The sequence below is a fragment of the Camelina sativa genome, chromosome 4 (assembly GCF_030686135.1).
Source record: "Camelina sativa cultivar CO46 ecotype springtype chromosome 4, ASM3068613v1".
NCBI classification, from domain to species: Eukaryota; Viridiplantae; Streptophyta; class Magnoliopsida; order Brassicales; family Brassicaceae; genus Camelina; species Camelina sativa.
The window spans coordinates 23,307,333-23,332,606 of NC_141883.1; the positions used below are offsets into that span (position 1 = coordinate 23,307,333).

At 35.7% G+C, this 25,274-nt stretch overlaps 5 protein-coding genes, 1 non-coding gene and 2 pseudogenes across 9 annotated transcripts; 4 read left to right on the plus strand and 4 right to left on the minus strand.

The window, feature by feature from the left end:
* Positions 1 to 147: 147 nt before the first annotated feature.
* Positions 148 to 2,220, plus strand: LOC104784054 (aspartate--tRNA ligase 2, cytoplasmic-like; annotated as a pseudogene). The gene is made up of 7 exons (XR_015596321.1): positions 148 to 565; positions 643 to 753; positions 873 to 989; positions 1,102 to 1,392; positions 1,473 to 1,586; positions 1,696 to 1,810; positions 1,921 to 2,220. The product of XR_015596321.1 is annotated as an aspartate--tRNA ligase 2, cytoplasmic-like (transcript).
* A 572-nt stretch (positions 2,221 to 2,792) lies between these two features.
* LOC104781255 (aldehyde oxidase GLOX pseudogene) lies at positions 2,793 to 4,836 on the plus strand (annotated as a pseudogene). The gene has a single exon (XR_015597053.1). The product of XR_015597053.1 is annotated as an aldehyde oxidase GLOX pseudogene (transcript).
* A 276-nt stretch (positions 4,837 to 5,112) lies between these two features.
* Positions 5,113 to 8,160, minus strand: LOC104781257 (protein NRT1/ PTR FAMILY 5.7). Of its 2 annotated transcripts, none has more exons than XM_010505882.3 (4): positions 7,677 to 8,160; positions 7,333 to 7,550; positions 6,394 to 6,938; positions 5,113 to 6,153 (listed from the first exon to the last, which is right to left on the minus strand). In XM_010505882.3, the coding sequence occupies exons 1-4, from the start codon at positions 7,819 to 7,821 to the stop codon at positions 5,244 to 5,246; spliced, it is 1,818 nt and encodes a 605-aa protein (XP_010504184.2). In that variant the 5' UTR covers positions 7,822 to 8,160; the 3' UTR covers positions 5,113 to 5,243. The 2 variants fall into 2 exon arrangements, with proteins under 2 accessions (XP_010504184.2, XP_087366716.1); XM_087510590.1 differs by having other exon boundaries at positions 5,113 to 6,236; positions 7,677 to 8,154.
* Positions 8,161 to 10,588: 2,428 nt separating this feature from the next.
* On the minus strand, positions 10,589 to 13,557 carry LOC104781256 (protein NRT1/ PTR FAMILY 5.7). Its single transcript, XM_010505880.3, has 4 exons — positions 13,276 to 13,557; positions 12,940 to 13,157; positions 11,947 to 12,491; positions 10,589 to 11,634 (listed from the first exon to the last, which is right to left on the minus strand). Exons 1-4 carry the CDS (start codon positions 13,418 to 13,420, stop codon positions 10,734 to 10,736), a joined length of 1,809 nt encoding a protein of 602 aa, XP_010504182.2. The 5' UTR covers positions 13,421 to 13,557; the 3' UTR covers positions 10,589 to 10,733.
* A 3,103-nt stretch (positions 13,558 to 16,660) lies between these two features.
* On the plus strand, positions 16,661 to 16,731 carry TRNAG-GCC (transfer RNA glycine (anticodon GCC)). The gene has a single exon. It is a non-coding gene; the product is annotated as a tRNA-Gly (tRNA).
* Positions 16,732 to 16,794: 63 nt separating this feature from the next.
* LOC104781258 (putative proteasome inhibitor) lies at positions 16,795 to 18,979 on the plus strand. Its single transcript, XM_010505883.3, has 9 exons — positions 16,795 to 17,110; positions 17,221 to 17,392; positions 17,505 to 17,651; positions 17,932 to 18,006; positions 18,090 to 18,170; positions 18,266 to 18,297; positions 18,382 to 18,454; positions 18,582 to 18,662; positions 18,752 to 18,979. Exons 1-9 carry the CDS (start codon positions 16,831 to 16,833, stop codon positions 18,822 to 18,824), a joined length of 1,014 nt encoding a protein of 337 aa, XP_010504185.2. The 5' UTR covers positions 16,795 to 16,830; the 3' UTR covers positions 18,825 to 18,979.
* A 218-nt stretch (positions 18,980 to 19,197) lies between these two features.
* Positions 19,198 to 20,244, minus strand: LOC104791666 (uncharacterized). Its single transcript, XM_010517606.2, has 2 exons — positions 19,528 to 20,244; positions 19,198 to 19,405 (listed from the first exon to the last, which is right to left on the minus strand). Exons 1-2 carry the CDS (start codon positions 19,853 to 19,855, stop codon positions 19,389 to 19,391), a joined length of 345 nt encoding a protein of 114 aa, XP_010515908.2. The 5' UTR covers positions 19,856 to 20,244; the 3' UTR covers positions 19,198 to 19,388.
* A 1,199-nt stretch (positions 20,245 to 21,443) lies between these two features.
* On the minus strand, positions 21,444 to 23,207 carry LOC104781260 (universal stress protein PHOS32). The gene is made up of 4 exons (XM_010505885.3): positions 22,711 to 23,207; positions 22,513 to 22,622; positions 22,288 to 22,406; positions 21,444 to 21,700 (listed from the first exon to the last, which is right to left on the minus strand). Exons 1-4 carry the CDS (start codon positions 22,883 to 22,885, stop codon positions 21,610 to 21,612), a joined length of 495 nt encoding a protein of 164 aa, XP_010504187.1. The 5' UTR covers positions 22,886 to 23,207; the 3' UTR covers positions 21,444 to 21,609.
* Positions 23,208 to 25,274: the final 2,067 nt, after the last annotated feature.

Sequence of the window (25,274 nt, forward strand, 5' to 3'; positions counted from 1 at the left end):
ATTTTGGTCAAACACATCGCAACATTTGTTGGTTCAGACAACAATTAAAAAAAAAACACACAAATTTGATTAAATTAATTTAAACCGGTTGGTTTAATACTTTGGTATTAGTTTAGGGTTTTTTTAAGGGATTAGTCTTTCACATGCATGGTGTTATCATCTCTCACAGCAGCTTCAATGTCTCTCGAAGAGTTTTCCAGTAACTACGGCGACGTGACTCTTAACGAGTTGCAATCGACGGCGGATCCGAAAGCCGGGAAATGGAGAGAGGCTGTTGAAGGCAAAGAGTGGACAGATGTGAGCGATTTGGTTGAAGAGATAGCCGGATCTGAGGTTCTGATCAGAGGCAGAGTTCACAAGGATCGTCCACAGTCTAGCAAAGTGTTTTTTTTTTATCTTGAGGCAAAGTGGATCCACTTTTCAGTGCGTTGCCAAGCAATCGGAGGAGACTGACGATAGCTTAGACATGATTAAATACCTCAAGCAGCTCAGTTGCGAATCCTTTGTCGATGTCATCGGTGTCGTTGTTCTTCCCAAGGATCCTGTCAAGGGAACTACGCAGCAGGTTTGTGTTTTCTTGTTGTTGTTGTTCTTCTCCTCTTCCTCTCAATTCGTTTGATTGATTCGATTATGTTATTGCAGGTTGAGATTCGCATGAGAAAAGTGTTCTGCGTCAACAAAGCCTTGACTAGGTTACCAATTAATGTGGATGCTGCTGCCCGAAGTGAAGAAGACATTGAAAAATCTCTTAAGGTATATATGGTTTAGGGTTTTAGAGATTAGTTGGAGCTAGCTGGTACAATTTTTACTGTGCCTTCTTATATATATATGCTTCTATCATGGTGGTCATATATAGAAGCTGTTGTTTGCAGGATAATAAAAAGACAGCTCCTCGTGTCAATCAGGATACACGTTTGAATAATAGGGTGATTGACATCAGAACACCTGCTAATCAAGCCATCTTCCCCCTTGTGTGCCATGTCGAAAATGTAAGGCCTTGATCTTTTCATCAGTAGCATGCATGATTTGATCTTTCCATGATATGGTTTACTTTGTTCTAGCTATGTTGCTTTACTGAATTAGCTATCACTTTTTTTGTAGTTTTTCAGAGAAAAATTACTATCCAAAGCTTTTGTTGGTATCCACACGCCGAAACTCATGGCCGGTAGTAGTGAAGGAGGTTCTGCTGTATTTAGGTTGGAATACAAAGGACAGCCTGCTTGTCTAGCTCAGTCTCCTCAGCTGCACAAGCAAATGGCTATATGTGGTGACTTGCGACGCGTCTTTGAGATTGGTCCTGTTTTCAGAGCAGAAGACTCGTTCACTCATAGACATCTCTGTGAATTTGTGGGTCTTGATGTGGAGATGGAGATTCACAAACACTATTCTGAGGTAAGAAGACTGCGCTATTCACTCTTCAAGCTAAGTATCCTGTATTCTGCCAGTGGTGCTAATATCTCTTGTTTGTGCAGATAACACTGAATTCTATATTCTGCATCGGTATCCTACGGCCGTTAGGCCTTTCTACACAATGCCTTGTGCTGATAATCCTCTTTACAGCAACTCCTTTGATGTCTTCATCAGAGGTGCATCTTTGAGAGCTATTCTTTTTAATTTCCCGTGTGTGTTGTCACCAATTATGTTACTACTGCACAATTTGATACTTAACTTTACGTGTTCTGTCCTATGTCCTAGGTGAGGAGATCATATCAGGAGCACAACGTGTCCATATCCCAGAAGTCTTGGAGAAACGTGCAGGGGAATGCGGGATTGATGTCAAGACAATTTCCACATACATCGATTCATTCAGGTAAATTTACAAACTGAACCAGCTCGATCGGTTCCGTTACTTGTTTATATCTGAGTTGTTGTTGTTCTCTAAGCAGAGACAATTGATAAAAATCAACATGTTGTTGACAGGTATGGTGCGCCTCCACACGGTGGATTCGGAGTGGGGTTGGAGCGAGTGGTCATGCTTTTCTGTGCACTGAACAACATCCGGAAAACATCGCTCTTCCCTCGCGACCCTCAAAGGCTTACACCCTAATGTCTTTTCTTTTTTTTTTTTTGTGTGAAAATTTTAAAAATGTACTTGTTGCCATCTTCTTGTCCTTGTTATAAGTGAATCTTGATTCTAGCTGTGTGATGCTTATGTTACATAGACGTTGTCGAGTAAGTCATGGTTGTACTTTTGTTTAATTATTTCTTTCCTTTTTCCCATTATTTGTTTTAGCGTGTAATTCTTGTATGATCGAGACAGGTTTCTCTGTTCGAACTACATATCAAGGCTAAAAGGCTAGTCCATTCCCTACAAGTATATGTAAAGAGAAAGAGAGTGACATACTGTAATTGGATTGTATATTTTGATACATATTATAAGGACGAAAGTAATGTAAAATGGATTTTACTTTTTGAAACCACTGGCTGCAGAGACAGCACACCCAAAAGCAGAAAAGCTTATCAACTAATCTTAATTAATAAATTAACAAATTAATTTATCAACTAATCATGTAGAAGAAGTATCATTTCTTTTTGTTGTCCAAGCATCAAGATGACGAAATGATCGTAGAAAAAAGGAGAAGTATGGAGAGAAAAGGTAGGAAAAAGAACACGTTAACCAATAGGACTAATCATTTTACGAAAGGCTGTGAAATACTGAAATGGTTTGAGTTGCAAAGAAAAAGTTCCAGATTATAAAATTGATCTCGTTATGTTTAGGATTACTAGTCCAATTGAAAGGAGCATTGCTTTCCAATAAGTAATTTGGACCAATTACTAATGAAAGATCTTTTTTTTTCCCCTTTTTTTTTTGTATCTTAGTTTTCCATTAGTTTATCAAATGAACTCTGAATTAAGAATAAATTTCAAGAAAATAAAATTGTGTGTCATCTCATTTATAAGATTTTTCCCTCATTAAATCCTTAAATATATGTGTTCATGGGACCACCACAGCATGTCTGATCGTCGAATCAAAAATCATCACAGACAAATCAACGGCTGTGATTAATTCACAGTGTATACCTATTCCCCACTTAATCTTCTTCTTTTAATAAGTGTGTCAGTGAAGCAGAAAGCTTCTAAAAAAGCTTTAGCCAACAAAAAAAAAATGGTAGAACTTGTCCCTTACTGTTACACTCCAGGGATCGTACTTGTACTTCTTCGAACCATTCTTCTATTCTCCATCGCACGTGCCGATTTACCAGGCACCTGGGAGCTCATTGTACAAGACGCCGGTATAGCTTCTATGCACACGGCGGTGACCCGTTTCAACACCGTCATCCTTCTTGATCGAACTAACATCGGACCGTCTAGGAAAGCTCTTGATCGTCACCGGTGCCGGAGAGACCCAAACGACGCAGCTCTTAAGCACGACTGCTACGCTCACTCGGTTCTCTTCGACCTCGCTACTAACCAGATCAGACCGCTGATGATACAAACCGATACGTGGTGCTCGTCGGGTCAGTTTTTATCCGACGGTTCGTTGCTTCAAACGGGTGGGGATAAAGACGGGCTTAGAAAGATTCGTAAATTCGAACCGTGTGACCCGAACGAAACGTGCGATTGGGTGGAGCTTCAAGATACCGAATTAATAACCGGACGCTGGTACGCTACTAACCAAATATTACCGGATGGTTCGGTTATTATCGTCGGTGGAAGAGGAACCAATACGGTTGAGTATTACCCTCCACGCGAGAACGGCGCCGTTCCGTTTCAGTTCCTTGCTGACGTGGAAGACAAACAAATGGACAACCTCTATCCGTACGTCCATCTCCTCCCTGACGACGGCGGTAACCTCTTCGTCTTCGCCAACAGTCGCGCCGTTAAATACGATCACCGGATAAACGCCGTCGTGAAAGAGTATCCACCGTTAGATGGCGGTCCGAGAAACTATCCGTCGGGTGGATCATCGGCGATGCTAGCGATCCAAGGAGATTTCGCCACGGCAGAGATACTAATCTGCGGCGGAGCTCAATCCGGGGCCTTCACAGCGCGTGCGACCGACGCTCCGGCGCACGGAACCTGCGGAAGAATCGTCGCTACAGCAGCGGATCCGGTTTGGGTGACGGAGGAGATGCCGTTCGGGAGGATCATGGGGGATATGGTGAATCTACCGACGGGAGAGATTCTGATCATAAACGGAGCTCACGCCGGAAGCCAAGGATTCGAAATGGGATCGGATCCGTGTCTTTACCCGCTTCTATACCGACCTGATCAACTGATTGGTTTACGATTCATGACATTGAACCCAGGAACCGTACCGAGAATGTACCATTCGACGGCGAATCTATTACCTGACGGTCGAATCCTTCTCGCCGGAAGTAATCCTCATTATTTCTACAAATTCAACGCCGAATTCCCAACGGAGCTACGAATCGAAGCGTTTTCTCCGGAGTATCTTTCGCCGGATCGAGCCAATCTCCGACCCGAGATCCGAGAAATCCCGCAGATCGTACGTTACGGTGAGGTCTTCGACGTGTTCGTGACGGTGCCGTTGCCGGTGGTGGAGATAATTCAGATCAATTGGGGAAGCGCGCCTTTTGCGACTCATTCGTTTTCTCAAGGTCAACGGCTGGTTAAGCTGACCGTTGCTCCGTCTGTACCTGACGGAGTTGGTCGTTATATGATTCAGTGTACGGCTCCACCTAACGGCGCCGTTTCTCCGCCTGGGTATTATATGGCGTTCGCCGTTAACCAGGGTGTTCCTAGCATTGCTCGCTGGATTCGTATAGTTTCTTGATTGGTTGAACCAGGAGATATTTAAAGTTTTAATCATGAATTTTCATTTCTTAATTAAGAACTAATTAAACTACATCATGATGTATTTATCAAAGAAAATATATATATATATATATATATATATACATATTATAAATATTTTCATGGGAAAACCATCCTAATTTGATTTAATAATTTTTATAAATTCATGACCAAATATATAAAAACAAAATTTTCTTAGTTTGGTTCCGGTTTAGGAAAAAAATAATATTCACTTTAATAAATTTGTAATATATATATTCGGTAAATTCCAGTTTATATATATATATATATATTTTTTTTTTTTTTGTCAAACAAATTCATAGTTTGGAGTTAAAATAATAAAAGTAGTCGGAGTACGTTTAAAATATTTTAATTCGAACGTTTTGGTACATACGGATCTAAAGTAAAGCTGACTATGATTCTATGAACACACAGAAGAGAACAAGAAAGGGTTATCATGTGACCTAATTTAACCAATAGCGAAGTTACGTAAACTTGGACGTGTTATTAGTCCCTGTGGCTGTCTCAACGTCATCATCATCACCACGGTCAGCAACAACAGCCAAACTGGGCTGCACACTCTTGTAAGTGTATTTCATGGCCACCATCACAAAGAAGCACATATTTGCACCGGTCAAAGCGGCTAGCATCCAGTAAAAGCGGTCCAAGCGGCTGCTATTAAGGTCTTTACCAAACCAGCCCTTCCCGGAAATTTCCTCGGCTAAATGATCACTAACCGTTATCAATAGATTGTTGACAAAGCTAGCCGATCCAAGCACGCTGAGGTAAAACGCTATGCCTAAGCTTCTCATGGAATCTGGTACTTGGTCGTAGAAGTATTCTTGAAGACCCACAAGTGTAAAAGCGTCCGCAATTCCTAAGACTATGAATTGAGGAGCTAACCATATAGCACTCAAGGTCATGGTCTTACTCATGTGATGTTCCTTAGCATAATCCAATCTTTTCTTCTCAACTAAAGCAGCAATGATCATGGCGATTAAGGAGAAAACCATGCCGGTCCCGATTCTTTGTAAGATGCTAATGCCTCTTTCGTTTCCTGTGGCTCGTATCAAAAGAGGCACGAGGACTCTCTCGTAGATTGTTACGGTGATGATTATGGAGAGAGCTACGAGAGAAAACAATGAAGCTGGAGGAACTATGAAGTTTGTCCCGATGATTTGTCGGTCCATTATCATTGCTTGTTTGATGAATAGTGTTCCGCTTTGAGTGGCGCATACTCCAAAGGCTAATGTAAAGAACCAGATCGGAATCATGTTGATGAGTAGCTTGACTTCTTCCACTTTTGTAACCGTTGCGAGTCTCCATGTACTCTGCTTCTCGGCTGTAGTAGTGTTCTCGTTTTGATCCTCGATGACCGCTGCTTTGTCTAGATATCTGCAAATCGAGTCGGAATCATTTCCATGTTTTGATGCTAAAGATCCTTGGATTGGGTTATACTTGGATATTAAGTGTTCAATCTGGAGAAACCAATTGAAAGTTGATAAATAAACTAAAACTAAACCTAATATCCAAAAAAAAAACCAAAAAAAGTTTTTATACACCTGACCGAATTAACAAATCGAACCAAAACTTAACTTAAACCAAGAGTAAACATCCGAGTTATATTGCACTTACTTAAGACTCTTTGTGCTGGAGAGAAGCCGGCCTTTAGTACACTCTTCTTTAGTTAACTCATGAAGAAAAGAAGAATCACTAGGACAAGAAAGATGTCTTTTGGCAATGGCGGCGACAAGGACTTGCAACATTGGGGTCAATGGGCTACCGGAAGGTGCTCTATAACGGTAAAACGGTTTACCTATAAGGAAGATAATAAACGAAGTAGCCATAACTATTGTGAGTATGATACCAGCCACACCCCAACCAATCTGGTCTTCAACATAGACGATTACAGTCACCGCGGTAAAAATACCAGCGCATAGACCAGCATTCCACCAGTTAAAGTAAGACATTTTCATCTTTCGTTCTTGGGAATGGCCATCTTCGAATTGGTCAGCTCCAAAGCTCTCAAGGGATGGCTTATGACCTCCAGTGCCTATGGCGATCAAGTAGATTGCAATGAAGAAGGCTATCTCGTGGGCTTTCCTTGGCTCAACACACATATTTTCGTGACAAGGTTTCAAACCCGGTATAAACCAAGATAATGTTAACAGAATCAAGCCCTGTAATATTGTACATGTTTAAAAATTAAGACAAGAAACAAGGGATGCAAACCATCTAAGTTTTGACTAATCTCAAAATTTATAGTGTATTATAATAGGACTAATGTGTATAAAAGACATATGAAGTTATAAGCGCTGGTTTTGATAGTGTGCCAAAAGTACTACGGAGCAAAACCGACAACAAATAACATTTTTCTATTATAAAATATACATATATTATTATTAACAAGGTAGATAACTAGATATATATAATTTTGAACAACGCTCGTAATAGTTTTGCTTATAGAAATCGGCTTTAATTTAAGAGTACACAAGATAAACGGTGGTTTCACAACAACAAAAAACTATATATAAGGTTTATAAACGGTCGATGCTAATAGTTTTCGAGTATTACCATAAGATAAACGGTGGTTGCAAGTAGGACAGTTGCATAACGGCCGAGATAAGCATCGGCGATGAAGCCTCCAAGAAGAGGCATCAAAGCAGTGACACCAGACCAGTAGTTTGCATTTTTTACAGCCATCTTGAGATCTTGGTGAAGTATGGTCGTCAAGTAGACCACTAAGTTCGTGGAGATCCCAAAGTAACTTAGCCGCTCGCTGAATTCGATACCTGTACACATAAACTAAACCATAAGATTATTATGTAATATATAATAGTTCACAAATAAAGAATATATAAGATTATATATTTGTAGGATGCAATACAAGAATCTCTTTGAACGTTTGATATATTTACCAATGATGAAGAGTGCAGCTCTCCAAGCTCCGGTTCTAGACCGAAGCGGAATCTTTCCTCTACTATCGGTAGAAGAATCAAGAACCCATTTTTCTTGATCGTCGTATGAATCTTGAAGCTCTGTATCAACCTTGTTGTGCTCCATAATTTTTTATGTTAATGATTGGGACTTGGGAGAGAGAGTGACAGAGAGAGGGGATTTTTGCTGAGTGATGTGTTTGTGGAGAAGCTTGGTCCTCTTAAATAATGGATAACATTCACTAATCACTATGTGTGACTCTTCCTCTATGGTGCTTTCCAAGATCCTTTAAAGGAACACGTTAGCAGGTTGACCGATAGAAGACACATATTTAAGAAGTCCTCAACTTCTATTTCGATTTCTTTCTAAACTACAAATCTGTACATAAAAAGCTGAAATTTATTTTCAGAGGACTTTCTATGGTATGACTATTAATTACAAAGTTTATACAAATAATACAGAGAAGAAAATGATAGTGAAGTTTTTATCTAAGATAAGTACAAATTCTCGGTGTGATGTGGTGCCCATCTTTTTCCAATCGGTCGTTTTCAGATAATAACTTATGTGGCTTTGTGGACCTAAAAAGAGTCACATAAATAAAGTTACAATTCTCTGAACTCTTATGATTAAAAAGAGAGTCAGGTTGATTTACCAAATCAAAAAGAGATGAACACAGAATAAAATCTCATATTTGATGAATTACAAAGATTCCATGCATGAATTTCCCATGAATGAAGATGATTTACTAAAGTTGAGATGTGATGACCAATAATTTTATTTTTGTTCAACAACTTTGAGCTATTTCTGAAGCTAAAAATGATTATATATATATATATACAACCGAAAGCGAATAAAGTTACACTACTAACTTTTAAAAATTATTGGCATGCATTTTTCGTTGAACATATATTTACAAGAATCTTTATTTCCTAAGGAACCTTTTATGTCATATATATGGATTTGATGCCTACAGAGTAAAGATTCCCTCGTTGGGTCTTTTTCGAAATTTCTCCCTCTCGGCTACTACCAAAACCCAAGACATTAATAGCGTCTTACCCAAATGACAAAATCTCTTATTCAAATTATTCCAAACTACAAAAAGTTTTGTCCACAGTTTTCAAGATTCTGGATGAACCCTCCTTGTAGCCCTCTCAGGATCTGATCCTCAATACCAACTCTTAGAGGTTTTTTTTCTTCTATTTGTCATATGTTACATCATTACTAGATGATTTTTTTTTTGGGTCATATGTTACATCATTCACGACGAGTGAGTCTAAGTCTTTGCAACATTTAAAAACTTGACTTTAGAGTTATTGACTGAGCTCAAAATTTTATACGCACCACAATGATTCACGGTAGAATAGAAACTTGTATTTACATCATGTTTATCATGAATTGAACATACTATCAATGATATACATGCATCTCGATTAAATCGTCGGTACACTTGACTTCTAATATGTATAATTAGTAGTTTTTTTTATTTATATAATCGAATCATAGACCTAGCTAGTGTAGAAGTATTAAATAATAAAAATTTAAATTAGTTTTCATTCAATGAAACAACAAATTTTCAGGTAAGATATTTTATTTTTCAATTACCTTGATCTGTATTCATTAATTAAAAGCACAAGTCCTTAATTAGGTAATGTTATTAGGGGTGGGCGTTCGGTTTTTTGGTTCGGTTTTTTCGGTTTACGATTTTTTGGTTTTATAAAAATTGAACCATATAGAAACCATATGTAATTCGGTTTGGTTATGGTTCAGTTTTTTTGGTTTACGGTTTTTTTGGTTTTATCAAAATGAAACCATATAAAAACCATAAGTATAACGGTTTGGTCCCGGTTTTTAACGGTTATTCCATACTTTAAAAAATAGATAGTTGATACATAACTAAAAATAAGCATAAAAGTAAAATCTAAACATAATTCAAAAAAATAAAATCCAAATATAGTTTTGTAAACCCAAATACTTAATTGAAATTTAAACTTTTAAAAAGTAAAAGCTATTGAAAAAGAAAACCAAAAAAAAACTTGGAGATCAATAATTATAAGCCCAATAAAGAAAAAAATTATTGATATTGTTATACAATATAAATTTATAAGTTGAAGAAAGTAATTATATCTAATTATCTAAAATTTTTATAAAAAACCAAAAAAACCATTCGGTTTTATGGTTTTAAACCAGACCAAACTTAAACCAAATGGTTAATTAAAATAAAAACCAAACGGATTTTAGACTTAACCATAACCAAACCAAACCATTTATTTCGGTTTGGTTCGGTTCGGTTTTTCGGATTTCGGTTTTTTTGTCCACCCCTAAATGTTACCTAAAAAAATATCACCATTTATGAACTCCCGTACGTATCTTCTTTAGATCATACCTAAAATATCAGCAATGGTAAAAACACAGTATTGTGTTGAATATCGTTTCTAGCTAGTCACATATATATGATAGTATCATCCATTTAATCGTGCTTTTAACCACTACTAGTTACTAACCGTATATACGATCAATATTGTACTCAGGAGCAAAAAGAAAAAAAAGGAAGAAACACACTTGAGCATAATCATACAAGTCTCCAATTGTAACAGTAATTATAGTCACGTGATTCACTTGCTAATCAGTTAAGGGATCGATTTATACTTGATATACTGTAAACATTACACAAATTAATGCCTTAAACGATCATTATCCTCTAGTTCTAGAGTGGTCAATACTTAACAATTTTTTATTCTAGAAGGAAGAAATTATCATGGATGTGGTCATCAAACCAATCAAGTTTTATCAAATGGGTTTTCCTTTTAAGTGGTTGTGGGAGCTTGTTGGGTGATACATACATCAGGAGAAAGTTGTGAATCTTTTAGTGGATTTGCTAAGCAAAACCAACATGTTTCGGTTAAAATATATATTTTAATTTGAACGGTTTGGTACACATACGGATCTACTAAAAGCCAAACTAAGTAAAGTGGAACAAACACACACACAAAAAGAACATAAAATGGTTATCATATGACGACCTAACCAAAATAGCGAAGTTACGTAAATTTGGACGTGTTATTAGTCACCGCTGTCTCAACGTCATCACCACCGTCAGCAACAACAGCCAGACTCGGCTGCACACTCTTGTAAGTGTATCTCATGGCCACGATCACAAAGAAGCATATATTTGCAGCGGTCAAAGCGGCTAGCATCCAGTAAAAGCGGTCCAAGCGGCTAGTATTAAGGTCTTTCCCGAACCAGCCCTTCCCGGAAATTTCCTCGGCTAAATGATCACTAATCGTTATCAAAAGATTGTTGGCAAAGCTAGCCGCTCCAAGCACACTGAGGTAAAACGCTATGCCTAAGCTTCTCATGGAATCCGGGACTTGATCGTAGAAGTATTCTTGAAGACCCACAAGGGTAAAAGCGTCCGCAACTCCTAAGACTATGAATTGAGGAGCTAACCATATAGCACTCAAGGTCATGGTCTTACTCATGTGATGTTCCATAGCATAATCCAATCTTTTCTTCTCGATTAGAGCTGCAATGATCATGGCGAATAAGGAAAAAACCATACCGGTCCCGATTCTTTGTAGAATACTAATGCCTCTTTCGTTTCTTGTGGCGCGCCTCAGAAGAGGCACGAGGACTCTCTCGTAGATTGTTACGGTGATGATTATGGAGAGAGCTACGAGTGAGAACATGGAAGCTGGAGGAACTATGAACTTTGTCCCGATGATGTGTCGGTCCATGATTATGGCTTGTTTGATGAAGAGTGTTGTGCTTTGAGTGGCGCATACGCCAAAGGCTAATGTAAAGAACCAAATTGGTATCATGTTGATGAGTAGCTTAACTTCTTCCACTTTTGTAACCGTTGCGAGTTTCCATGGACTCTGCTTCTCATTTTTGGTGTTGTCGTTTTCTCGGTCTTCGATAGCCGCTGCTTTGTCTAGAAATCTGCAAACCAAATCTAAATCAATTCCATGTTTGTATGCTAAAGAAATTTATATTGGGTTGGCTATATATGTTCAATTTGGATAAACCGATTCAAAAAATAAACCAAAAATAGTCCTAATATGCGTAGATACAGTTCAAAACCAACTAATTATTAATATATTTGATCAAAACCAGCTAATTATTAATATATACCTCGGACCGAAATTGAAATAACGATCTATATTATATGCTATTGTCCAAATTAAAGCCTAATAACCCAAACCAAAACCAAACATAACCCACGACTCAACATCCGAGTTGTAATGCACTTACTTAAGATTCTTTGTGCTGGAAAGAAGCCGGCCTTTAGTATACTCTTCTTTAGTCAACTCATGAAGAAGAGAAGAATCATTGGGACAAGGAAGATGTCTTTTCGAAATGGCAGCGACAAAAACTTGCAAAATCGGGGTCAACGGGCTACCGGAAGGTGCTCTATAGCGGTAAAACGGTTTACCGACAAGGAAGATACAAAACGAAGTAGCCATCACTATTGTGAGTACGATACCAGCCACACCCCAACCAATCCGGTCTTCTATATAGACGATTGCAGTCACCGCGGTTAAAATCCCAGAGCATAGACCAGCAGTCCACCAGTTGAAGTAAGACATTTTCATCTTCCGTTCTTCGGAATGACCATCTTCAAACTGGTCAGCTCCAAAGCTCTCAAGTGATGGCTTATGGCCTCCGGTGGCTATGGAGATCAAGTAGATTGCAATGAAAAAGGCTATCTCGTGGGCTTTCCTTGGCTCAACACATATTTCTTCATGACAAGCTTTCAATCCCGGTATAAACCATGATAATGTTAACAGAATCAAGCCCTGTAAAATTTTAGATTCAACATATTAAGACAAGAAACAAGGAAAAACAAACCATCAAGTTTTGACTAATCTCAAAATTTATAGTGTGTATAAAGACATGAAGATATATATATATCTCTTTTTTTTGGGCAAAAAAAGTTATAAGAGCTGGTTTTGAGAGTGCAAAATGTTTTAGTTGGTCCAAGAAAAAAAAAAAAGAGTGCAAAAAGTACTACCAAACAAAAACCCACAATCAAATAACAAAAAAAAAAAAAAAAAATCAAGTATATAAAAGAAATACATAAAAAATGTTATATATTATATTGAACCGGTTTTGCGAGTAAGAGGTGCTGCTACACAAAGTTCACAACAAAATAACTAAAAACGTGTATGAATAATATTAAAAATATTGAGAAGGGTCGATAATATTTTCAAATATTAGAAAATATTAATTTTCAGACAATATTACCATAAGGTAAACGGTGGTTGCAAGAAGGACAGTGGCATAACGGCCGAGATAAGCATCAGCGACAAAGCCTCCAAGAAGAGGCATTAAAGTAGTGACACCAGACCAGTAGTTTGCATTTTTTACAGCCATCTTGAGATCTTGGTGAAGTATGGTCGTCAAGTAAACCACTAAGTTCGTTGCGATCCCAAAATAACTTAGCCTCTCGCTAAATTCGATTGCTGTACACACATATAATTAAATCGGCCATAAGATTATAACGTTTGAAACGTTTCTAATACACTTATATTTTATATATTTAATACAAAAATCTCTTTGAAACGCTTGATATATATATACCAATGATGAAGAGTGCAGCTCTCCAAGCTCCGGTTCTAGACCGAAGTGGAATCTTTCCTCTACTATCAGTAGAAGAATCAAGAACCCATTTCTGTTGATCATCGTATGAATCTTGTAGCTCTGTATCAACCTTGTTGTGCTCCATAATTTTTTATGTTAATGATCGGGAGAGAGAGTGTGAGAGAGAGAATTGTTGCTGAGTGATGTTTGTGGAGAAGGCTTGGTCCTCTTATATAATGGATAACATTCACTATGTTTGTCTCTTCCTCTATAATGCTTCCCAAGATCCTTTAAAAAGGACACGTTAGGTTGACAAATAGAAGACACATATTTACGAATTCCTCAACTTATATTTTGATTTATCTGTAAAATATAAAAAGCTAAAATTTAATTTCAAACGACTTTCTATTTTATGACTATTCCAAAGTTTATACAATAATACAAAGAAGAAATGATAGTGAAGTTTTGATCTAAGATGAGAACAAATTCTCGGTGTGATGCGGTGCTCATCTTTTTCCAATCGGTCGTTTTCAGATAATAACTTGTGTGGCTTTGTGGACCTAAAAAGATTGAGTCACACAAATAAAGTTGAAAATTCCCTGAACTCTTATGATTAAAAGAGAGTTAAACCAATACCAAATCAAAGAGAGATGGAGACAGAAGAAAACCTCAGATTTGATCAAAAGCTTTCTATGAATTACAAAGATTCCATGCATGAATTGAATGAAGAAGATTTACTAAAGTAGAGAGGTGATGATCAAATTTTATTCTTGTTCAACAACTTTGAGCTATTTATAAGCCAAAAATTGAATTTACCATCCAACCGAAAGTGAATAAAGTTACATTCCTAAGTTCAAAAAAGTCCTAGCATGCATTTTTGTAGAACATATATATATATAAGAATCATAATAGATATGTCCTAAGGAACCTTTATGTCATATGGATTTGATGCCTACGGAGTAAAGATTCCCTCGTTGGGTCTTTTTGGAGATATCTCCCTCTTGGCTACCACCAAAACCCAAGACATTACTAGCGCCTTACCCAAATGACAGAAGTCACAAAACCTCATACTCAAATTATTCCATAATACCAACATTTTTGTTATGAAAATTTCAAGATTCTGGATAAACCCTCCTTGTAGCCCCTCTAGGATCTGATCCTCAATACCAATAGAGATTTCTTTTTCTTCTATTTGTCATATTTTTTGTGGTCATATGTATTATGTATACATCATACTCGAGGATTTATTTAATAAATATTTTAATCTAATAACAAATTAATTAATATTCACGACGAGCGAGTCCTAATTAGTCTTTGCAGCATTTCAAAAACACGACATACAGTTTAAATGATAACTTAAAAATTTTACATGCACCACATGGATTCACGATAGAAATTTTGTAATTACCTCACATTTACGGTAAACATACTAATCATTAATATATTTGACCACGAAAAACAAGTGTACATGCATCACGATATAAATCTCCAGTAAACTTGACTTCTTCAATATGTTACAATTACTATTTTTTAAAAGAAGATTTCGTGTGTAAGGTGTAGAAGTAAGTAACTAAAAAAACTTCTATAAATTAAAAAAAAAAAACTTTTATACAACCTTTCTAATTACTTTAGAAAATTTTTAATTCAACAAAACAACAACTTTTCATTATTCAGTTACCTTAATCTATATTCCATATTCTTTTAAAAGAACAACTCCTTAATTAGGTAATATTACCTAAAAAGTTGGTAAGATTACCGATTGATGTAGCACCATTTCTGAACTCCCGTACGTATCTTCTTCAGATCAATATCATAGCTAAAGTTTAGCAATGACAAAAACATTACTGTGCCGCCACATTTGAAAATCGTTTTTTTAGTCACATACATATATATGATATCATCTATTTAATCGTGCTTTACTGCTTTTAACCACTACCACCGTATATGTTTTACACGATCAATAGTGTACTCTAGCACCAGTATAATCACTCTCGAACAAGAAAAGAAAAAGGAAGAAACACACTTAGCATAATCACATGATTCACATGTCAATCAGTTAAGGGATCGATTTATGCTTAATATACTGTAACCACCATCCAAATTAATGCCATAAACGATCATTATCCTTTAGTTCTAGAGTGATCAATACTTACAAAAAAAAAAAAAAAAAATCTAGAAGGAAAAATTTATCATGGATGTGGTCATCAGACCAATCAAGTCTTATTAAATGAGTTTTAAATGGCAGTGGTAGCTTAGTGGTGATATCTATCAGGAGAAAGTTGTGAATCTTTAGTGGATTTGCTACCAAAACCAAAAAACATCATTTCCATAGTAATTAAAGAACCATTTAATTTTTGGATTATGAGTCAACTCTTATCATGTCTGAACTATAGTGGCTATGTTTGAGGAAAGTGGATTACCTTTTCCCATAGTGCTGCTACCACCGTTGACTGACTCTATATATACTAGTCATATGTAATGAAATTGAATCCGATCGTGGATGATTTAATAGGTAGTTTTAGATATTGATCAATTCTGTTTATTTTCTAAAAAACATTCGAATGAAGGATGCATATAACGTAACACAATTTTTGGTTGAGTATACTTTACATTCATTCAAAAATTGTATATCTTTTATCTAAATAGGTTATACATAGTTTAAGTCATTTTGTCTATTTGAAAATATTATTTGTTGGTAATAACATATATTATCTGGTTTGAATTTAGATGGTCGCAACAACGACATCAATAAATCACCAAACTACATGTATTCTATTTTGACCATGGTGAAATCACAAACGGGAAACTTTTCTCCGAATGGAATTGGTTGTTCCGGCTGAATCAGACTTAGAAACACTGGGAAGATAGCAACATTTTCAAGTAATACTAGTTAACTAACTTAGTTTTTTTCTTCTTTTTTGGGTCAACCCTTAGTTAATTTGTTTTCTTTAACATATATTTTTCTTAACAATATTGAAGAAAGAGTTTACATAGCCATTGAAACAGAAACTGGTACAAAAACCATTCTACAAAACTCAGTGAAGTCACGCACTGCTTCCTCTTAATTAACAAATTATGGACTTCGTTGTTTGTAATAGACTAAGACAATTGAAGCTAAATTTCACAAGTTCAACAAATGACGTCTATAGGTGGCAGGGAATAAACAATATCACGAGTAGTTCGCAAGAATTAAATTGGAAATGGTAAAGCTAATTAAGATTTTGTGGGTGTAGTTAAAATCAAAGCATCTTGTTTCATGTCCTTTTCCCACCACCACATACATCTAACGTGAAATTTTCCCTAACATAAGGACCACACACCAATGTGAGGTTACCCCAAAGACTAACTTCTAAATGTAGTAGTCAACATATAAGCTTTCAAACAAGCACCAGTGGTCTAGTGGTAGAATAGTACCCTGCCACGGTACAGACCCGGGTTCGATTCCCGGCTGGTGCAAATTAATTTTAGGCCCTCTCTTCTATTTTGCAGACAAACCCGATACTGTTTCAAAATAGGCCCAATACTGTTTCAACAAAAACAAAAAGGCATCATTACATGAAACATATATTTTTTGGTTTTCTTTTCTTCTTTCCCAAGATCAAAATTTTTGAAGAACACTCTCGAGTCTCGGAACAACTCCTTGTGACGAAATCGATGGCGAATTCGGAGACGGTGATGGCTATGATCAGATTAGCTAGACCTCCCTTTCGCAACAACCACGATAAGGTCGCTTTCGCTATTCACGCTTCTTTCATCTCTTCCGGTTACATCCTCACTGCCACCGGACGACCAGCCTTCGCCGACGACGCTCTCTCTTCTTCTTCTTCTTCTCAGGGTTAGTAATTGGTTTCGTTTACTGGGAGTTTTAGGGGCTTAGGAGCTTCTACGATTTTTTCTAGGGTTTAGGTTTAGGATTCTAATTGATTTTATTGAATTTTTTGTTAGATGATGTTGGAATCGACGGATGGAACGAATTTGAGGGAGAGTACGCGTTTGTATATGCGAATCCGAAGAAAGGGTCGAAGAAAATTTTGGTTAAGTGTTTGGCGATTGATGAGAAACTTGTTGTTGATGCCATAGCTGATGGTGGAGCTGAACCTGCTCATCTCGAGATTAAGTATGTCATGATGCTTCTCTCTTTATATTTGTTGTTGTGGTGATAGATTATGATTCTTTGTGTGCAAATCTTGAGAGGATAGTAAAGTTTTCTGTTTTTTTTTGGTGTGCAGAGTTGAGGATTATGCTCAGGAGAGCAACGAGGGGAATTACGCTGCGCAGTTCAAGAATTTGGACAAGTTGGTGAGTGATTTGCAGAGTGGAATTGTTGATAAGCTTGATGGAAAACCCAAACCTGTTTCTTCGAGAACTCAGTCCAGGTGATTCCTTTATCAAGCACTTAGAATTTTTTATTGCTCATACGCTCTTCGTAGATGCCTCTTAGTGTTTGAGTTAGTGTATGATCATTGGTACTAGCAACGAACATATGATTGTAGCTTGCAGAGTCACTCTTGAACAAGGTTTTGACTTGTGGTACATGTAGTTCTCTATGTGAAATTTTGGTTTGTGGAGGCATTTGTTAGTTGGACCAGAATGATATGTTTCCTTATTCTTGAAGTGTATTCTAAGATCTATGTTTCTATCATTGGTTGCTTGCAGCTCTGAGACACATGAAGAGCCTAGATATTACGATGATACGCCTAATCCATTAGGCCCTCAGATTCACCCCTCAGGGTATATACATCAACTTCTACTTTTCTGTGCTTACTCTTACATAAACTAAAATGTATCGCGTATTGACTCTATTTATTTCCTAGGGTGGTAGTTCCTCCGATACCCGGTAATGGAGGTTACAGTGATCTCTTCCCTGGCCCAGGTGCTGGAATGTACCCTGGAAGGTGTGTTATCAATATTTTTAATTTCTAATATACAACTGTATCACTTCATTTCATTTTTAATGTCACTTACCACATATAATTTATATCTTCCCCAGGGGTGGTTTTGGGGATGGAAGCATGCTTGTAGGTAAGAGCAATCCTTCTTGAGAAGCGAGATATATTAACCGCTTACTTGATTATAATTTGTTAAACTGATTGTGTTTGGTCGCAGGGCCTGGTGATCCTCGCTTTTTCCCATTTGGTGATGGTTCTGATCGACCTGGCTTCATGGGACCACCACAACCGTAAAATCTCTCTTTCTTTCACACAGATTCACATACATATACACAGCCATAGATTTGAACACATGAAAAGCTCTCTAAATTGTTTCTGACAAATAAGTAACCATGGATCTTGTTTTGGTTTTGACAGGGGTGTGCCACCTCCTGGTGCTCGTTTTGATCCTTATGGCCCACCCGGTGTTCCAGGTTTTGAGCCAGGCCGGTTCACAAGGTAGTAATCTTGTGCATCTTTACTTAACTTCACAGCCAAAATCTGTTTTGTAAAAGGTTTTGACTCTTGTTTTTATGAACTGTGTGTAGGCAACCTCCAAGAAGGCCAGGAGGCGGGCATCCAGATCTCGAGCATTTTCCCGGCGGTTCAGATTTTATATAGTAAAGTATGTGCACAACTTAAAGTCTGGTAGTAACTATCATATAGACTTGGTTTGCTTTTTGTCAGCTGTTTTGTTTTCCCTTGGTGTTGGTTTTATCCCCCAGCTGATTGTTTATAACTTAAATAAATATAAATAAAGTTTTGGTTTAGTTTTAGTTTGCTTTTAAGTTTCCTTTGGCCAAGTCTGAATTGGTCGCCATATAGAGAGAGAATCGCTTGAATATATTGGGAATTTTGAAAACTAGAGCATCATCTTCTTTTGCTTCAACTACACTTCGCTGGTTTCAAATTCAATGAGTTTATTGGTGATAGATCGACTTGTAACTAAGTTGTATTAGTGTTGCCAAAACGACGTTAAGAAAATCAATTGAAATAGAGAGTGAAATCATATCATATATATTGATATAGAGATCCATTACCAATCACACTGATACATACAGTATAAACATTATTGTGTTATTCATATAATATACGGTACATGGAGGAGACATAGTAGAAGTAAACCCCAAGCTTCCACATAAAGCTCAGTTATGGCTCCTTCATCCTTTTCTAATCGTCAACACTTCACGGAAGTGTGTATGCTGTAAGCAAAAGGAAACAAGAACAAAACAACATTAGTCATTATATTTAATGAAAATCAAGTAAAAAGCAGAATGTAAATATATAACATAAAGTCAGATACAGTATATTGTAAAATACTTACGTCCGCACTTGTAACCAACAGGGCGGTTAGCGAAATTGCAGCGTTTAGGGATGGTAAGGGCAACCTCAGGCTCGACCCCTGAGGCTTTGGCCGTGTCGGAAAGAAGAACAGCACAGAGACATTTAGGGTTCTGAGAAAATCTCTTAATCTGAGCACAACAACCTCCTGGCACGGCGGCGTTAGCATCCTGAGCTGCACCTGCACATGGAGCCAGCTTCATCGCCTCATTGTCCGGCGAAGATCTACCACATTCCCCTGCACCGTCAACGACAACTCCTACGAGGAGGATCATGCCAAGAATGCAGAGAAATTTCAAGGAAGATGCCATATTTGTTTCTTGGAGATGTTTGAAAATAAATCAAGATTGTGTGTTTAGTCGATCTTGTGTTGTGGGTTTGAATTGCATTCGTGAATGTGTGATTTATATAGCGGAAAATAATGAGCAGATTTGAGGCACTGAAGGTAGTGGAGTAAGCACTTGAGTTGAGTGAGAGGCTGAGAGGGAGATAGTGTTCTTACCAACAACATAAGTAACAGGTGTTGATGTCTAAGAGATCAGTGAACAAACCTCATAATGCTTATTTTTTGGATTATCAAATCGTATGGTGGATTTGTGGGAGTTGTGTCATCACCGTCCTTGTGGCTGTTTTAATATCATTATTGTTTGTTAATGTGAAGTGAACATATGAAACTACTTTGATCTCTCTTATTAACAATTCTGAATTTGGATGCTGAGTATTACCACATGATGGTCCAAAACTATGTTTCCGGGACATTAGACCTCTCCAAAAGAAGCTTGAATTTATTCATCAAAAACCTTGTACCTCAAGTTACTTACATGAATATGAAGAGCATAGATGACAGAAACCAAAGAGAGGAAACTGTGAGATTGGCTCTGTTTGTCAATTGTCTTGGAACTCGGAAGGCTAAGATTTGTGCAGAGAGTTTGGCATATACCTAGGCAAATCAAATCAAAGGACGAAACAAAATCGGTTAAGGCCTTGAGGGTTACTATTACAAGAGGCAGTGACATTCTTGGTAATATAGTATTGATCTAGTTTTCTATGTTTCTAAAACTAAAATAGAAACTGGGCTTAAATTCCAGCTGGCCCGTATAACCTGGGCTCGTGGCCCTGATTTTACGAATTTGCTTTGTTTTTCTTCTCCGGTCCTAATCATCTCAATATTATTACGATTTGTTTCTGTTTGTAATCAATCTCATCGAATTCCAAATAGATCATTACGATGACATGCAATATAAATAAATAAAATCACCACGCTGATCTATCTTCCATAACAAAATATACATTATTCATTCATGCATACAGTATTTTTTTTTTTTTTTTTTTTTTTTACAGTATCTATTTTTAACGTAAAATGTCTTATATAATAAAACGGAAGTACACAACCTTTTTGTGTAGACTATATAATATGTTATAAGATTAATTATCTGATTATTTGATAAGTTATAGGTTATATGGGTTATAACCATTAGTTAAATCTCAATTTCAAATCTTCTTAATAAGGATATTCCAAAAAAAAATTTCAAATCCTCATATTTAGCATATGATTTTACTGCATAATGTTTTATACACATCAACTTTTAAAAATAATCACAAAAATTATATTTTATAGAAAAATTACAATATAAATAAAAAGAATTTAAACTCGTACTCTAACACGGATCTTAATCTAATATTATAATATTTATTTTCCATAAGTTAATGATCAGTTGAAAGAATCCAACTGCCCCCATGTGATTTCTGTAAGGAAAACTTAATTTTAAATGTTTTTGGATGTAAAAAACAACTATGTAATCGAGCCCACCACATGTTGAAGCAAATCACATGGAGTGATTCCAGCAAAACACACCGAAATTTATAATTGAAATCATAAGCAAGAAAAAAAACACTAAATTAGAACGAGAAAGAAAGTTCTAGGGCCCTTTTTCAATTTTTGGCTGTCAATTACATATATAAACCAACAAAGATGTTGTTTCATAATTATTAAAAGCATAGATTGCGATGATTATTATGGTAGGAAGGAGGCATAATAATATGATGATGAGATAAAGACAGCTTTTTATTTTTTGTAAGAATCGTTATCCTTGACAACGGTGACAGGGCAAGGCGCGTGTTGGATCACAAAGCTGCTCACGCTTCCCATTATTATCCTGTTCCAAATATCGAAATTATTAGTATTAGTCATTTACACTTGGAAAATAATAATGAAAGACAAGTGTAATTGAAAAAAAAGAAGTTGTAAGTTTGTAACCCACACTACACAGTTGCCGACCTAAAAACAAAATCTTGTTTTCTTAATTATATGAAACAACGACAAAAATCAAAGCTAAACCTAAACCAAAAGCTAATCGATAAAGCTAAATCACCCATTGTCGTTTTACGCTGACCTTATCCACTTTTTAGGTTGGAAGTAACTATCATAAGATTCTTTTTATTTTATTTTTTTGGCCTTAATTATCATAGAAGCCAATCAGTTAATTTGTTCTACCTCTAAAACAGAAATTTTAATTAAAATAATAAATCGAAGTTTGATATTATAATACAAGTAAAAATCGTACTCAAAAAGGAAAATGAGATGGGTGGTATTGTTAAACCATGGACTCAAAGGCCAAACTACTATATCAATCCCCCTATTATTTCACAGCTTATAATTTCATATACGCAGCAATGCTAAATCTTAATTACCCATTAGCAGAATCCATAAGAAGAAAAAGTAAAAAAAAAAAAAAAAAATTACCTTCTAAGGGCACTGAGTCCTCTGCTTCCCATGACAATAGAGTCGAGTTTGAGATCTTTAACAGCATCAACCAGCTTCTCTCTTGCATCTCCCCAGTACAGTTTCGTCACTACATGCACCTTTTTTATTTTCAATAAATTAACCACCATTAATTAGTTTCTTTACCAATACTTAAGTCTTTAGCAAAAAAAAGAACACATGTATTTTTTTGAATCGGATAAAAACCTCTTTCTGCCTCGAACCAGTGTCGAGCATATCAAGACATGCGATGTCGATTTTGACACCATATTTCTCCATAGTCTCTGGTTCCCTAAACTCCACCAACGGTATGAGAGCTGCAACACCAGATAAAACCGGATTTAACCGATAGATCATCCATAAAAAAAAAAAAAAAGGAACAAAAGTAGCTAGGGGGAAACTTACGAGAACCGGATTTGAACCAGAGGGAGTTACGAGCTTCGTCTTCAGAGATTGGAAGCGTGTGGATAACATAAATAGTGTCTCCTTTATCTGCCAAGTTATCGAACGCCCATTGAAGAGCGTCCTTGCTGCTCTCCGAGAAATCCATGGCGATCCCGATCTTCCTGTCTTTTGGCATGTTTCTTGATTTTTTTTCAAGAAACCTTTCGAGATGGTTCTGTTTTTTTTCTTTAAAATGGTGGTGGTGTTTGTGAGAAGTTAGCTTCTTCTTCACAACGTTTTAAGTTATATATACAACTTTGGAAGTTTCGTCGATGCTTCGTCCGATGTAGGATTATCCATTATGACTCATTTGTTTGCATCTTGACCGTCCATTTTTTTTTATCCTACGGTATCAACCTATAGTATGAGAATTATTATTTTTTCTTTCTTATAATAATTAATTATTCATGATTTTTAACCGACATATCCATAATCAAATCTTGTTTTATTGGTGTTTACTAAGCAACGAATCCAAGTACGTACAAGTTTGTATTATATAAGTACTAAAGTTTAACAAATTCATTGACTGCAGAGTTTTAAAATTTAATATACAGCTAATCTTTTTTGTTACATAAGTTTACTTTGACAAACATTCATCTTTATTCTATATAGTATTTACTATATATTAAAAACTCTAGATATGTTTAGACTTTGGACCCCAACACATTAATAGCGAAAATTATCTTATAGTATGTTGATATGTTTTGAATCTGATCACCGCTAAACAAAAGTAGCACAAGGATCTCATTTATATTAGATGACTTAATTTAGTATTAAAATTAAATTTCTTGCAGTGTATTTTAACATTAAATGAGTTTGTTTTACCGGTGGATTAGGATCGACATGTGATCGCTGAGTTGTAAGCCAGATTGTCATGAAGTTGCACGTTTTGATTATTGGATAAAAATAATGATTATGAATAATATGATACTAGGAGATATCCGTGTTTTAAGCACGGATCAACATTTAAAAAAAATTATAATATAATAATAATAATTAGTGTTATATATTTTTTTAAGTTATTTCATTTGAGATAATATTTATTTTAATTTTTCTGTAAATCTATTAGTTTTTTTGAATACTAATTACTTTAGAATATTATAATATTTTATTTTTTGATGTATATTACAGTTTTATATTGTTTGTTTGTTGTATTTGCATCATTATTTTGTGAAATATGAAGTAGTAGTTTTAATATTATAATTATGAACAAAGAAAAATTATTAATTTATCATCTATATAAATTTATTTTTACCAACCCACCAATGTAGAAATTAAAACACACATTTTTTTAGATTGAGTAATATATATTCGTTTTAAAAAATTCAAATCATAACATATGCAGAAAAAAATCTGCATTTTACTAATCATAAGTATTATATGAAAATTCCGAACAATTTGTAAATAAAAGAAAATAAAGATGATAGGAGAATCATAATATAAAATCTTAACAAAATCTTCGAAATTTAGTTATTAAAAATAATTCTATTGTGTACTTGGATATAAAATCTTAGTTTTTGAAATTATGATTGATTTCTATTTTTTAAAAATATATTTAGTAATTTTCGTCCATAATTTATTAGAGAGAGAAAATATATTTTTTTTATTTTTCTAGATTTTTTATATTTGATATGTTAGCATTTTTTATTTTTTAATTAATTATCTTTATTTAATTAATTAACTAAGCTTAATTAAGTTTTTCTAATAGCAATTGAATGTAATTTTTTACACATTTTAAGGTTAGTTTCATATTTGTATTTCCCAATTAATATAGTAAGATATGTAAGTAAATGACTAAATTAATGTAAAACACACAAAAAAAACAAACAAACAATCTTTGTCTAAAATCTAGTTGGTGGGATCAGAAATATCGGTGAGGTGAAAAAAGCTTTTACAGTGGCGAGGTCGTGGTTCCGTTAATTTTTCTCATTTTGAACGTGCACTCTCTTATATAATATCCAGCAGAATGTGAATTGATCGTCTGAGTAGGAGGACTATTTGCATAAGTGATAAAGGTTTTATTTTTTTCTTTTTCCGTGTGTCTCTCATTTTCTAAACTTTTAAGTGGATCCCTGTCTGTCAACCCAATATGATGAATACGTTTATGATGATCAGAGCAACTCCGGTTTAAGAAGTATCTTGGATTGAAGATTACCGACTAAGCTCAAATCAATTTTTTTTTTTTTTAAATGGAAGTTTTGATGCTGTGTATTTTTCGTTGACTTGCAAAGTACACTCTTCTTCAAGAGTTGGTATCAACTTGTACATTGTGAAACTTTCCTGCCTGATCCTGATCTAAAATTAATTTCTTTCTTGTATATTCATCTATGGGGCTAACTAAATGAAATTTTAGAAGCGCCTTTGGGCTGATTTATGTTACTTATCTTCGATGGGGCCTTATTAGGGCTTTTAATGAAGTACATACCCACGAAATGTGAATCCTATATAGAAACGGCCCTTTGTAACAATGATAAATACTACTACTTTACTAGGGTGCAAGATCAAAAATCTTTGTAAGATAAATA

Coding starts and splice junctions, on each gene's coding strand:
- LOC104781256 (XM_010505880.3), bottom strand. CDS start 13,420: ATGGAGCACAACAAGGTTGATACAGAGCTACAAGATTCATACGATGAT. Junction 12,492..12,939: donor CAACCACCGTTTACCTTATG/GTAATATTGTCT, acceptor AAAATTTTACAG/GGCTTGATTCTGTTAACATT. Junction 11,635..11,946: donor TCCAGCACAAAGAATCTTAA/GTAAGTGCATTA, acceptor TTTGGTTTGCAG/ATTTCTAGACAAAGCAGCGG.
- LOC104781260 (XM_010505885.3), bottom strand. CDS start 22,885: ATGCCAAAAGACAGGAAGATCGGGATCGCCATGGATTTCTCGGAGAGC. Junction 22,407..22,512: donor CTGGTTCGAGGCAGAAAGAG/GTTTTTATCCGA, acceptor AAAATAAAAAAG/GTGCATGTAGTGACGAAACT. Junction 21,701..22,287: donor GGACTCAGTGCCCTTAGAAG/GTAATTTTTTTT, acceptor TATTTGGAACAG/GATAATAATGGGAAGCGTGA.
- LOC104781257 (XM_010505882.3), bottom strand. CDS start 7,821: ATGGAGCACAACAAGGTTGATACAGAGCTTCAAGATTCATACGACGAT. Junction 7,551..7,676: donor AGCTGCACTCTTCATCATTG/GTAAATATATCA, acceptor TTATGTGTACAG/GTATCGAATTCAGCGAGCGG. Junction 6,154..6,393: donor TCCAGCACAAAGAGTCTTAA/GTAAGTGCAATA, acceptor CTCGATTTGCAG/ATATCTAGACAAAGCAGCGG.
- LOC104781258 (XM_010505883.3), top strand. CDS start 16,831: ATGAAACATATATTTTTTGGTTTTCTTTTCTTCTTTCCCAAGATCAAA. Junction 17,111..17,220: donor TTCTTCTTCTTCTTCTCAGG/GTTAGTAATTGG, acceptor ATTTTTTGTTAG/ATGATGTTGGAATCGACGGA. Junction 17,652..17,931: donor TCTTCGAGAACTCAGTCCAG/GTGATTCCTTTA, acceptor GGTTGCTTGCAG/CTCTGAGACACATGAAGAGC.
- LOC104791666 (XM_010517606.2), bottom strand. CDS start 19,855: ATGGCATCTTCCTTGAAATTTCTCTGCATTCTTGGCATGATCCTCCTC.